Source organism: Heteronotia binoei, chromosome 1 (genome assembly GCF_032191835.1).
Source record: "Heteronotia binoei isolate CCM8104 ecotype False Entrance Well chromosome 1, APGP_CSIRO_Hbin_v1, whole genome shotgun sequence".
Taxonomy (NCBI): Eukaryota; Metazoa; Chordata; class Lepidosauria; order Squamata; family Gekkonidae; genus Heteronotia; species Heteronotia binoei.
In genome coordinates this window covers 114,405,961-114,419,668 of record NC_083223.1, presented here as the reverse complement: position 1 = coordinate 114,419,668, position 13,708 = coordinate 114,405,961, and the positions used below count along the sequence as shown (strand labels likewise).

Below are 13,708 nucleotides of genomic sequence, written 5' to 3'. Positions count from 1 at the left end.
ATAATAATAATAAATGAAGGGAGCTTTGACTTTCGAGAGCTCATACTCCCCAAATTTTGTTGTTCTCGAGGGTGGTGATAGGCTCAAATCTATCTAATTTTCAGTGTTTGCTAATTTTTTTTTAGTATCAGACATGCCTCTGGAAGTAGCATTTAAAATACCTTAGCTGCTGCATCTGTTTTAGCAGAGACAAAAAGAAATTGAATTGATTACCACAATATAGAAGTTTATCATAGTTTTAGAGAGCTTATTCAATAAAACTGTTATTGATAAAGGTGATATAATGGTCTTCAAACCAGGCATCATAGAGCTAAAGGAAGCTGAAATCTGTCAAAGACAAAAGTGAAAATTGCAATGCTACTCAGATCAAAGATTTGCTCAATTTGTTAATTTTACTGCATACTGCTGTTTTGTTGTTTTCGCATGCTCATGCTACTCAGATCAAAGGTTTGCTCAATTTGTTAATTTTGTTAATTTTACTATTCTGTCGTTGTACCATTTTACATTCTAAACCACTGCCTACCAGATAATTTTGGTTCTTAAATCTGTACTATGTTGCATTCTGGGACACTTCCTACCAGCTATGTATAGCTCTGCTCAGCTATGTATGGCTTTGCTCACTGTGCTGGATTCCTCGTCAAAGTGTGCTTAAGAGCACACGAAAGCTTACGTTCTAAATAAAAATTGGTTGGTTTTAAAGGTGCAACTTGACTCCTGCTTTGTTCAACTGCTTCAGACCAACACGGCTGCCCGCTTGGATCTAGCTAGTGCATTATGCTAGTGTCCTCCTTTACACAGCTATCTTTTTAACTTCCAGAAATTTGATGCTAGTGTTTGTGGGATGAAAATGGACAAAAAGTGAACAGGCACAAGTTGCTTGCTTCTCCCTGCTCTGCTTAAGGTGCTTCCGAGACGATGCAGGACAAGGAGTGATTTCACTTGACTGCCTCTACTCACTGTTGTGCTTTACCAACTTGGCTTTTGTCCTTGAGAATTCTACAATCTCCAGTATCCAGTTTCTGCCTAGCTTGTTAGCTGCCCTGAGCCCACTTTGCAGGGAGGGCAAGGATATAAATGGAATGAAATAAATAAAATAACTTTTTTTTTGCTAAGGATCTAAAACTGCTGGGGGGAGGAGAGAATATGGTGAGGTCTATGTTGTGCAGCCCAGTGTCAACCAATAAAGGGGTTGATAAAAAAGTAAGAATTTGATTTTGAAATGTATTTAATGTTGATAACTTGCTGAAATAGTTATATGACCAGAAATACATTTTGGGTTCCTCTCTTTCCAGAGACGAAATGGAGAAGATATTCCAGTGGCTCAAACCAAAAACATAAATCACAGGCGATTTGCTGCTACTTTTAAGCTTCGGGAAGTAACAAAAACGGATCAGGATCTATATCGCTGTGTTACTCAGTCTGAGAGAGGATCAGGAGTCTCTAACTTTGCTCAGCTTATTGTTCGAGGTAACATTACAAGTTTTTTTTCCCATTCCCAAAACCACATGTTCTCATGATATATGACCATTCCTTCAGCGTATTTCGCTAATCCCTTGAGCTGAAATGGTATAGGAGAAGGAGAAACTACCATGGAAGAAGAGAAATCCTTATATAAATGAAACTTTATGGCTGATTTCTACAAAAGTTGACTCTCTAAACCAGTGGTGTCAAATTTACAGCCTGCGAGCCTAATCCAGCCTTCCTAGGGCTTTGCTCCATCCCGCAGGTATGCCCTCCTCCAACGCCCCCACCCATTAAATAGCTACTGGCCTCAAACTTTATTCTGTGTAAGTGTACTTTTCAGAAATGGTAACATTCAGCGACCAAGTGCTGCCATTGGCAATGTTCAAAGAGGGGGCAAAGCAGCCTCCACAGGGCTTCTGTGCACCACGGCTTGCTAGAATGAATGGTTGAGAAGGAGGAGGAGGTCTAAGAGGAGGAGATGGCAGTGGCAGCAGTGAAGGAGGAAGGAGGAGGGGAAGCCAGGAAGGAGGAGGATCTCTGTCTGTTTCCATTCCAGGGGCCATACAATGAGATCGCTGAGAAGGAAACCAGAGCCCTGCCCCGGAATCTCTGAGCCTCCGCAGATAGAAAGGAAGTAAGGAAGAGAAATCCAGGGGTTTGTAAGGTTATGTTGCTTGGGCTGGAAGATGTAATCCTGCTGAAGCTGTCTGCCTGAATTGGAGCTGGCCACTGCTGTGGTTTGCTCCTTTTGCTTCTGGAGCCGGCCATTTGGGGGGTCTTTTCCTTGCACATATGCCCACCTCCCTCCCTCCATCCTCTCTTCCTCTCCCCCCCTCTTTCTCTGTATGCAGGAGCCCTTGTATGCAAGTTCAAGTTGTAGCTGCTTCGTCTCCATCTACTTAGAAAAGCCCCGTGTGTGTGTGTCTGTGTGTACGCGTGGTGTGTGTGCATGCATGAGATAGGGAGGAAGGGAAAGGCCCAGGGTGAATCTCACCCAGTCTTGCAACAGCAGATTTGAGGGCAAAAGGGACCTGGGCTCTCAGTTTTTTCATTTGGTGGAGAGGGTGTCTTTGTGTGTGTGCGTGCACAGGTGCATGTGAGAGAATTCTCAGGCCTCTCTGCAAAATTGTGTTGGGTGTGATATTCTTTGCCTGCCCTCTGGCTCTGCCCCCTTCTCTCTCCTTTTCCCTCCACCCCCGCCCCCCCCCCCATCCATTGTGTAAGCCAAAGATGAAAGACAGGAGGGAAGAAAGTTAAAGAAATTGCCCACATGCACTGCATCAGTCCAAGGCTTTGAGAAAGGAATTTCAGCGATCTTCCCAGAATTCAGCCCCAGCATACACTTCTTTTTCCAAAGAACTGAGAAGTGTGTCTGCAGGGCAGGGGGAAGAAGGAGCATTTATTTCTTTTTGGGGGGAAACCTCCACCTGGTGGGCAGGTGGAAAGGCAGGGCTTCCCTTTGGGAGGAAAGAGAGAAGGGCCATTCTAGCAAAGTAGTTCAAAATGGTGTCAGTTTGCTTGCACCGGTCTGAGAGGCATGGCAATAGCAGGCAGGTCAGTAGGTCTGCGCTGATGTTTGTGCATCAGGAGCACTTCCTGACTGGAGAACTGCAGGTGTGACCTCCAGAAATCTCCTGTTTGCTTTGCTTTCCTTCCCCAGTCTAAACTCAGCCTCTTTTTTTCCATCTTCTGCTCAAGAAAAAAGAGCCAGCCACTTTGCTGTCCTGTGACTGGACTTTTGCAGAATGGGAAAGCCCTTGGCTAGTTCTGGCTGCATGGGTCCCTGATATGCTTCTGAAATCACAAGGAGGTGGAGTGTGCTGAGGCAAAAGCCTGCACAGCATCACTTCTACCTGCAGAGGAGGGAGTACTTTGTTCAAAGTTCCCCTCTCTTAAATACATTCCCTGTTAAGGGGGAAACTGGCACAGCCTGCAAAAAGCTTGGCTAGAATCTTACTTACTGTCTTTTGAGACTTCTATGTAGAGCTTGCTTTTCTTTCCAAAGATGCTAGAGAAAGTGACCCAAAGAGTATTCCTCCTCATCTTAGAACAGTCAGTGCAGTTGTGAGATCAGACAGCATTTTGATGGGCAGTGTTTCCACGTTTGCCTATCTCTGCTGAGGACTCAGTGTTGTCTTGATCTAGCTGCTTGCCTCAGTTTTTGCCACTGTAAAATAGGGCTAGTAGAAGCTTGGCTGCATTCATGTGTGTATTGGGGGGGGGGGGAGAAACTGCTGTAAATTGTGGGCAGGAATGCCTACTAAAAGTGTCTCTTAGAAAGGAACCAGGTTCACTGTCAGGAATATATGATCCAAGCCTCACTGCTAGCGAGCAGTGGGGCTTGGATCATATTTGTCATTTGGCTCTGTTGTTAGCTTATTGCAGAGTGTCTGAGGTTCAGGTGGGTACCTGTGTTGGTCTGAAGCAATAGACTTCAAGCATATAGTCTTCAAGCAATAGATTTCAGACCAAAGCAATGTGCATTCACACAAAAGCTACACCCAGAATTAAATGTGCGGGTCTTAAAGGTGCCACTGGGCTCAAACTCAGTTCTAATTCACAGTGTCGTCTTGTTACCACTCCGCAATTTTCTACCTTATGTTTCATGCAGATCAGAAATACGTAGACTGCTGTGTGGGGTATGTGACCAAGTGATCTCTTTGCTTCTGGGGACCATTTTAAATTTGTGGTAAAAATTATCTTCCAAGCCTGTATTGGAATGGAAACCACCTTTGGTTCCCTTCTGGTCCCAACACATATGGCCCTGCCCAACAAAGTGCAGTTTATGTCAGATCTGGCCCTCATAACAAACGAGTTTGACACCCCTGCAAAAACGATACTTTAAAAATATTCTTGTTTGCATTTTCATTTATTTTTAAATGAATACAGATAAAAACTTTATGGAATGTTTACTTTTAAAATCAACTGCTGATTTCTGCATTTTCTTTTCAGATGTTTGTTACTGTGAAAAAGGTTTCTGTGAAAAAATCAGATTTGGATAAATTAAAAGTTTTAACTTTTCTGACTGCCCAGCACTCTTGGAGAACTTTAGTGAGACCTGGAAGGGACCTCCCCTACAAAACTGTCATTGTACTTGCCAAGCAGCACATGCAATGCTATTCTTAATTTAGTAGAAAGGATTTAAAGAGCTCTGTGATTTTTATAAGGATTATGACTGCCTGTTTATTGCTACACTGCTTCCTCCCCCCAACATTATTGGTGATTTATGTGTGGGTATCAGCTGAGGCTAAAGAGAAATATAATAATGTGTGCTTTCAAGACTCAACTGTCTTATGGCTTCCCCAGGACCATGTGGTTTTCAAGGCAAGAGATGAGCAGAGATGGTTTAGTTTGCCATTGCCTTCCTCTGCATAAGCAACCACAGGCTTCCTTGGTGTTCTCCCATTCAAGTACTAACAGTGGCTAACTCTGCTTAGCTTCCAGGCTCTGCCAAGATCATGCTAGGATAAATAATGCCCTACTAATCTTGAACATGCAAGATTGAAATACTTAATTGAGATGAACGTTTAATCCTTGCAGCTATGCTGCCATGAATCATGGTTGCAGTCAATTCTTGTACTTATTTTTTGGATTGAAGGGGGGGGGGGGAGAGATAATCTCTAGCAGTAAAGGTATCTGCCTTCCACCAAATTTGATATTTTTAACCACTGTGCTGAATTCCTATCTAGTACTTTGGATATCATTTTAAAGCTTGTATACATATTGCTCCTTGTTCTATTTGAAAAGCAATATGTAGTACTAATGTTTTCTTGTTTGTCTGGATAACCACCAAATAAACCTCGTTAGTCAAAAAGGTACCCTGGGGGATGAGCTACCCTGGTGTTAAAACTGTGCTGAAAATTAACTATAGTGACAGGTCCTATATCTCGGTGGCACTTTAAAGCTGACATCCTGCTACATGGATGCAAAAGATGGTAATTTTAAAGGAAATTTTTGGGCCACTGATATGAATTGCCTTTAATAAGAGCTGGCATAGTATTGCCCATTGTCAAAGATGACCCAGGGGTAAGAGTTTATTAGTGCATTTCCTTCTAAACCAAAAGTGACAGGGCATGCTTAAGGTCTTTTTGTTGCTGTTTGGAACAAATGAAAATTTCAGTGTGGAGTGCTCATGCTGAAGAGTATCGATCTGTGTGTGCCCACAGCCGCAGAAAGATGAAAAAAAAAAAGATACGGTGAAACACAATTTACTTTGTCATATCTTGACTATTTCTTCCATATCATTTTGAGTAATGAGACTATCTTCAGCTTGTAGGAGACAAATTTTGACAATACTGGTTATTATTGAATGAAAGATGAATAACAGCAGCTGTTGCTGAAAAGTATTAAAACTAGGGATATTTTTGATTGCCTATATAAGGCATACAGTGAACAGTTATAATTGGCAGATCTCCCTGAGGATGGAGAGAAGGAAGCCTTGAAATTTTAAAATAAAAAAATGCTGCACTGTTTAAATAAGTTTCTCATTGTTACATATTCCTTTGTTATTTCAATGTGAAGTTTCAGATAATATTCTGATTGCTGTTATCTAAGGTGACTGTAATGTGAAGTAAGGTTTTTTAGTGTTATTTGTACAGGCCTTAGAAGAGACAATTTCCCCTTTTTACCATCACAGGATGGAAGATCCTATACAGCATTCATACTTAACGTTTACCAAAGAAGTAGTGTCTCAGTAATTCAGTGTAGGAAATCTTTGGCTTGAGCTGAGCAGTATTGATTTAAATTGGTTTCCATGGTGCAACTGTCACTCTTAGGTATTTGTGTAAATAATGCCTGACTCCATCCTTGCTTCCTGAACAATGTGACCAGCTTTGTGTAGATTCAGACAAAAAATAATCTGACTAAAAAATCCCTTGAATATTCCTTCAGTTTTTGAGATGTATGACAAGACATTATTGGTCAAGTAACACAAATGTTATGTAGTATTGTAAACATTATTTTAAAAAAGAAAAGAAAAGTGATATCTCGCAATCAGTCAATCACATTTTATCTCACTCTTCCTCCAAAGGCTTCAGGACAGCATACATGATTATTTCATATTTTATCCTCTCAATGGTCCTGTCAGATTAGTTAGGCCATGATCACTAGTGAACTTCATGACAGAGTAGAAATCTAAACCTGGGCCTCCTAGTTCAACACTGATCACTGTCCCAAACTGACTCTTAGTCCTATTTTGTAATTAAATCAATAACAGTTTTGTTGAGAAAGTGTGGAAACTGTGAAGATGGAAATGAGTAAGTAGTGTTTATTTTACTCCATCTGCAAAGATATGTAGTAGTATAAAATCTCTTTTCAGGTGTAGAGTTACACTGTATTACTCTTAGCAAGTTTATGAAAAGGAAGAAAATTCTGAATGCATTTCCTGTACTTTCAGTGCACTCTGTATCTTGCGTTGGATCCAGACTAAGGCTGATTCCGCATTTGGCGTTTGTCTCCCTTTTGCTCCAGGAGACAAATTTTTTCATAAGAAAAAATTCTTGGGCAGACTCCTTTTTAGAGAATACAACCTCTCAAGTTCACATTGAGATAAAAGAAAAGAGAGCCACGTCTTCATTCTCAACCAGCAGGGATAGGAATTCAAGAGTCAGAACACATCAGTCATTTTGCAGTTTCAGACCATCAGGACAAGGAAGAGATACAAAAGACTACAGAGTGTTTCAGTTCATTAGATATTGTCCCAAGACTCATCAAAGACAACCTAAACCCTTCAGATAGGACAAAAACTTGCCAGTCGAAAAACACTGTGCCTTACTACCTGATTGGAGGCTGGCTCTAGTTCTTCTTGAAGACCTGGAGCTCCTCAACATCAAATTGGTGCTCTCAATTATTACAGAAAACTACAGGATAGAGTTTACTTCTTCAACCCCCTCCCTCCACCAATTGACACTGACATCCTCGGTCCCAAGATCCCAGAAGAAAGGTGCCTATTAAGCCAAGCAGTTTAACACTTGGCTCAAATATGTCTTTGCAAAATGACAGTTCAATGGGGTCTTCATGGTTCCCAAGAGATTCAGGGACTGGAGGGCAGTATTAAACAACCGGGTAAAGAGACGGAAGTTCTAGTTGGATTTCCTATGGCACATCCTGCAAAAGAAGACATTCTGACTTCCTAAATCTCAAGGAGGCCTACCTTCTGTGCATCCAGATTCCAGGCAGTTTTTCTGTTTCTACCACCAAGGGCACCACTTTCAATACATGGGTCTGCTCTATACCTTTCCCGCCATGCCCCTTATCAGCAGGATGCCCAACAGGATCAGGAGCAGAAGCTTAAGATTAAAAAGTACTAAGTAGATCCTCCATGTAGACCCACCACACAGGCCCAGCTTGGCTGCAACTGACAGCCTGGAGATTGAAAGGACAGGCATAGAAGCTCAGGCAAAATATGCTCCAATTGAGAAAATCAACCACAAGGCACATATATAACTACACATGGCTGATGTTCAGGAAGTGGGCTAACAACAAGAAACTGGACCTACTACACCTCTCCTACAAGGACATTATGGATTTCCTCTACAATGGCTGGAAACTAGCTTTCAAGCCCAACATGTTAAAGATACAGGTTGCAGCCCTCAAATCTATTCTAGGACTTCAGAGTTTCAAAAACTTGTCCATGAACAAACACATAAAATGCTTCATAATGGGAACAAGACTACTGCCCCCTGTCAGACATAGGTTCCCCCTTTGGTGCCTCCTAACAGTCCTGTGAGTTATCACAAAACTGCCCTTCATGTCACTAAAATTGGTGGAGCTCAAGTTCCTGTCATGGAATGTGGCCTTCTTGGTAGCAGTAATGTCCACAAGAAAGGTGTCGGAGATGGTGGTGTTATCCTACAGAAAAGAGCTATTCAACTTCCAGGAGGACTCAGTGACACTGAGAACAGACCTTTCGTTTGTGCCCAAGGTTAATTCAGAATTCCATATAAATCTAGATGGTAATACTACCACCCTTCTGCCCCAGACCAAAAAATCCAAAAGAAAAAGCCTGGCACAAGCTAGATGTGCTCAGGGCTCTGTAGATTTCCCTGGGCAGGACAGCAGCATTCAGTCTGTCAGACTCCTTGTTCATTTCACACAGCAGCCAAAATCTGTGGGAAAGGGTTACACCATCACCTTCTGTGTTAAACAGGGTGTATTCAAGGTGTAGGAGGCACAAGGCTTGGCACTTCCCAGCAGGATCACCACATACTCAACAAGAGCAGCAGTCTTCTTCTCAAGAGCAATGGTTGAGAAGATTTACAGAGCTACTACATGGCTTTGCGTGTGGGAGAGCATCAAGATATGAGATCTCAGCAAAGAAAGCAAGGAAGATACACATGAAGAACACACGTTGCAGGACTTCAACATGACTGGAGGGTCAGCCTACAATCTAATCTCTCCAGTAAAGAGCCATGCAAAATATTGCTTAGCCCTATCTGAGCAAGCAGAGGCATGACATAACCAGCTTGGATAACTTCACCTCACTGAAGAGAAGAAACCTTCCAGCAAGTTCCAGTGTTTTGTTTAGCCTGGATTCAATCCCTTCTTTGACTTTACCCTTTTAGTAAAGCACTTGGAAATTAGATCAGTGAGTATTCTAAAAGCAGATTTACTATACTGAGTCAAACCAGGGGGCAGTTTAGCACAGTGTTCTGCCATCCAACATTGCCCAGCAAAATGTAGCATCAAGATTTATAAGAAATGAAAGTGGTAGCCTTACCTTTCACAATGTTTACTGCTCTCTTTGGAGAAGAGGTAAGATTAAAATGTACTAGACAGATACCTTAATTCCTTGCTACTGGGAGCCAGAAATTGAATGATCTCTGAAAATGATAGTTATACTTCAGGAGATCATAGCAGCTAGACACTTGTCATCTCACTTTTATTTATTATTATAAATCTTTTTATACTAGGGGCCATTGCATTGTCTGGATACACATTTATGGCAGTAGGTTTGGGGATTGTGTACATGCTCTGCCACTCTGTGGAAACAGCTAATGTTTTCACTGGCTGGAGGCTTGAAATGCAGCTGTAAGGCTGCAACTCTAAAGAAATCCTTGCAAGAGGCTTAAGAGGAAAGTTGGTTCATTCTTTCTCATACATCACACATATGTGCCACATGTGCACACATATACAACAGTGACAAAAAAGACAGATATAGCATTATGGGGAACAAAACCAAAACACAAGCTTTCCACTATTGTAGGAGAAGATCATGGAATGAGTTGCTTCTCCTGTTCACCTGGGATTCAAGGACAAACTTTTTTTTAAAGCCTCCAAGATAGGGCAACCCCTCCCAGATTTGGTCCTTCCTCCATCAAGAGACCAGGATCTTCCAGTACTTAATTCAGAGCCACTGGCTGCCGCCTCATTTGCTGGTCTCAGCTAGCATGAGAGGGGTGCATGTCCAAAGGCAATGTCACACTATTTAGCCTTCCTCCAGACCATTAGGGAACTTTGAGAGCATGCCAGCTTACTGGAAAGACTTAATAGATGCAGCATCTCTTTCTCAGAAGAACCAGCCATTGTAGACAGGTGACTTCCTACCCCATTTCACTGGACACCTTCCCTCCCTTCTAGGATTGCAGGCTTCTGGTTGCTGATGACTGCAGTGGATTCCAGGCAATGGATACCAAGAGCTAGCACAGTTTGTTCCATGGCTTCAGTTCATCCTCAAGGGCATAAGATCCATAGCCACCAGGGGGTTTTTTGAGCCGGAATTCACAGGAACGCAGTTCTGGCTGGCTTGGCACAAAGGGATGTGGCTTAATATGCAAATGAGTTCCTGCTGGGATTTTTCTACAAAAAAAAGCCCTGGTAGCCACCAAATTCAGACAACAACAGCCTGCTGTTCTTGCAGCATACTCCAGCAGTGCAGTAGTAGTGGCACTTGCTGAGCAGGAGGGGCCAGCCTTATTCAGCTCTTGCTGCAGCTCCTTGCAAAAGTGTAAGGGTGTGTGTCCTGAGGATATAGCACCAGAACATGGGGATGGGGGTAAAGAGAAAGAAGCAGAGCTATCATGAGCCCAGCTGTTCCACCAGCCACTCTTATGACACAGACATTGCTGGAATGCTTCTGCTAGCTAGATTCAGACTGCACAGCCAAGTCCATGTCAGATGGAAAATGTTGAGACTGAGGCAACTACTGGGCAAACAGGGCCTTTAATGTGTCACTGAGGGGCCCCTTTCCCCAGAAGACACAGACATAGAACCTTCTCTGAGATTTTGCCAGTGCAGTGTAATGGTTCATACTAAGGATCTGAGACACCTGGGTTCAAATCCACAAGCCCCCTTGCCGGTCACACACTGTCAGCTTATAAACTACTTTGTAGGGATGCTGTAAGGATAAAATGGAGCAGAGGAGTCAGCTGCTTTGGGTGCATTTGGGGGCAAAAGCCAGGCTAAATGAACTAAATATAATATGAATCAGCAGATCATTGCAGGTGAGAAGACAGGACTTCACTGGCTTCAATCTTCAACGTGGGCAAAGGTGAGCTCCACAGATACTGAAATAGATGTGCACTGGCAGGAACCAGGATTACTGTGTGTGGGAGAGTCTCACCTTACACCCATAATCTTGTGTGTGTGTGTGTGTGTGGTGTGTGTGGTGAGTTTGTGTGTGAGCTCAGTAGATTGAGGCATTTAAAAAACACATTGACTATCTGACGTTACATAGTGCAGGAACCTCTACTGATTTCCCACTGCTGACCAGTTCTGATGTTGCCTTCCCTTCACTTTGGTGAAACAGTGGAAAAGACTCAAGATATGAGTCTCTATAATATTAGAATATCCATTATGTTTGTTGAACCTGATATAAGACACTTATAGGACTTCCTATGCTGGTCTGCAGGTGTTGTATTTCAGACTTGCATCTAACAGTTTTGACAAGCCAAACACTACTTATTGCCATGTCCCTCAAACTTTATTATGAGAAAACTAATGCTGAAAGCTGTCCAGGAAGATGAAAGTTACCTCAGTAAAGCAAATCAGATTCAATGAGACAACAAAGCTATCAAGAAGTTTTCTTCTAGTCCTTCAGTATTACAAAGTGTGTGATATTTTTTTAAAAAAGTGTTCTAGAAGTCTGTTAGTGTTCAGTATATGAGTGCAGGAGGTTAGTGTGTTGACATAGTGATTAAAGTAGTGCTGTTGTCAAGGCAACCCTCATTGTGCCAACAGCTCTTTGACATTTCATGCCCCGGGCCTACATTTCGATTCTTTTTGGACTTGGACAGGGATGTCTCCATACACACAACTGAGCACTTCTTTTAAAATTAGTGATATAAATGTGTATTCCTTAAGGACTGTTGCTATAAAGTAATATTTGTCAGCTTAGAGAATATTTTAAAGTATACATTAATTGTGCCCTGAAAGATTGCTGAGGATCCTTTTCGTTACAAGAAGCATTTCTAGTTAGAAATGACCATTTGCTTCCATAGTTTGCCAATCTGCACCAGTGCAAGGGCACCAATGTGAAACCTATACCACACATAGATGTTTTAATAGGCATATAGTCTGGAAGTTTTATATATGGATGCTTGATAATTAAAATAGCCAGGCCTATATCCAAAAACCTTACAATGAAGGGAAATGAGTGCACAGGATTGTATACTTCTGGGTGAATACCAGGGGAAACAGCCCTCCTCCTTACTGAGTGAAGTTACTGGCTTGGCAGATGGCTCCTCACTCAGGATGGGCACAAACTGGGGGAAATAATGTGTGTGTGGGGGGGTGTTGTTTTGTGATTCATTTTATTTCTGTGCCCATCCCTACAAGTCCTCATCATTTGTTCCTTTTCCCTCTGGCCTTGGCCAAAGGCTGTGGTCTACTAGGGTTCTCACTTGGCTTGCCCAAATAAGCACTCTATTTGATGCAGCACTCTTCAACTTTCCACTCTGCTGAAGAACTTCCCACTCAGAGTAGGCTGGAGGAGGAAGTGCAGGAAGCTGCAGGAATGGCTTTGGAGATAATTGTGGGAGCTATGTCTTTATAAGCTGCTCAAGGTGATATAATGGAAGTACCAAATGAACTCAAGTACTGAGAATAATGTTGCTTCTGTTTTTGTATAAGCAATACAGCAAGGCTATATGTACAAAATACATCCAGGAATGGGCCCCTAAAACTATTAAGATTTGGTGCAAATTAAACAGCCATCAATTCATTTGTAATCTGACAACTGATTAATAATGCATATCCATTCATGTAAATTTTACCCAGGTTGTAAGCAACTGCCAAGAAATCAGTAAGATTTTATGACTGCACTGAAATAATATCAAATCCCAGGTTGATCTCTTTTATTCCATACAGATTTTGTTCCTTTAAAAATGGCTCTCTTTTTCCATTGCTTTTGTTTAAACAATGTGTTTGTTTAAAAATGAATGCTTGAAAAAAATAGATAAAAACCATCCTGTCCTAACTAGTTCATCATGGATGGTTTCACCTTTTGGAAGATTAAAATACAAACCACAACATTACTTAAATTCCTGGCTAGCAGATTGTCAACAGAGATTTTAAGCAGATGATTGGGACCACTTATGGGAAACATATAAGTTTTCTTTTAAAAAATTAATATTTTCAAGTCTTGAAAATGGCTACTAGATTGTATTATACTCCAGAACAACTTTGCAAAATGAAAGTCATAGAGGATCCTTCCTGCTAGAAAGGGTGGGGGATTCCCTTCATTATGTCCATCATTATGTTCTCTATGTCCATCTATTCATCTTTACTGGAAACTTATAATCAAAGAAACTGGAAAAATCGCTGAGGAGTTGCTTCCTTGTCTTCCAGAGATAGTTTTATGAGATTGGAGGACTTATGCTTCTGCTAACAAAATTGCTGCAGACAGAACTGCCCTTTTGCTGGCTATAGCTGGAATAGAGATTGCTGTTGGGTTTTTTGGCCACTGTGTGACTCGGAGTGTTGGACTGGATGGGCCATTGGCCTGATCCAACATGGCTTCTCTCATGTTCGTGTGTTCTTATGTTAATCTTAGGGTTTACCTTCAATACAGTCTTGGAGGTCCTGATTCTGGAATTCAGGGCTTTTTTTCCTGCTGGAGCCCACAAGAGTAGAGCTCCACTTGGCCAGGGCTCTGGCTGGCCCAACCCAACATGCAACAGTCACATGCTCCCAGGTCAGGCAGTGTGGCCTAATGTGCAAATGAGTTCCTGCTGGGCTTTTCTACAAAAAAAAAAGCACTGTTGGGATTATTATTATTTTTTTTTTGTTAGATAAAGTCTCTTCCTAT

At 42.0% G+C, this 13,708-nt stretch overlaps 1 protein-coding gene across 3 annotated transcripts in view; it reads left to right on the top strand.

Moving 5' to 3' along the window:
* PTPRK (protein tyrosine phosphatase receptor type K) overlaps positions 1 to 13,708 on the top strand; it is a 755,588-nt gene that overhangs the window by 420,785 nt on the left and 321,095 nt on the right. For all 3 annotated transcript variants that reach the window (XM_060239139.1, XM_060239131.1, XM_060239123.1), the window contains exon 6: positions 1,293 to 1,467. In XM_060239139.1, coding sequence (XP_060095122.1) covers positions 1,293 to 1,467 — 175 coding nt within the window. The remainder of the gene's footprint in view (positions 1 to 1,292; positions 1,468 to 13,708) is intronic.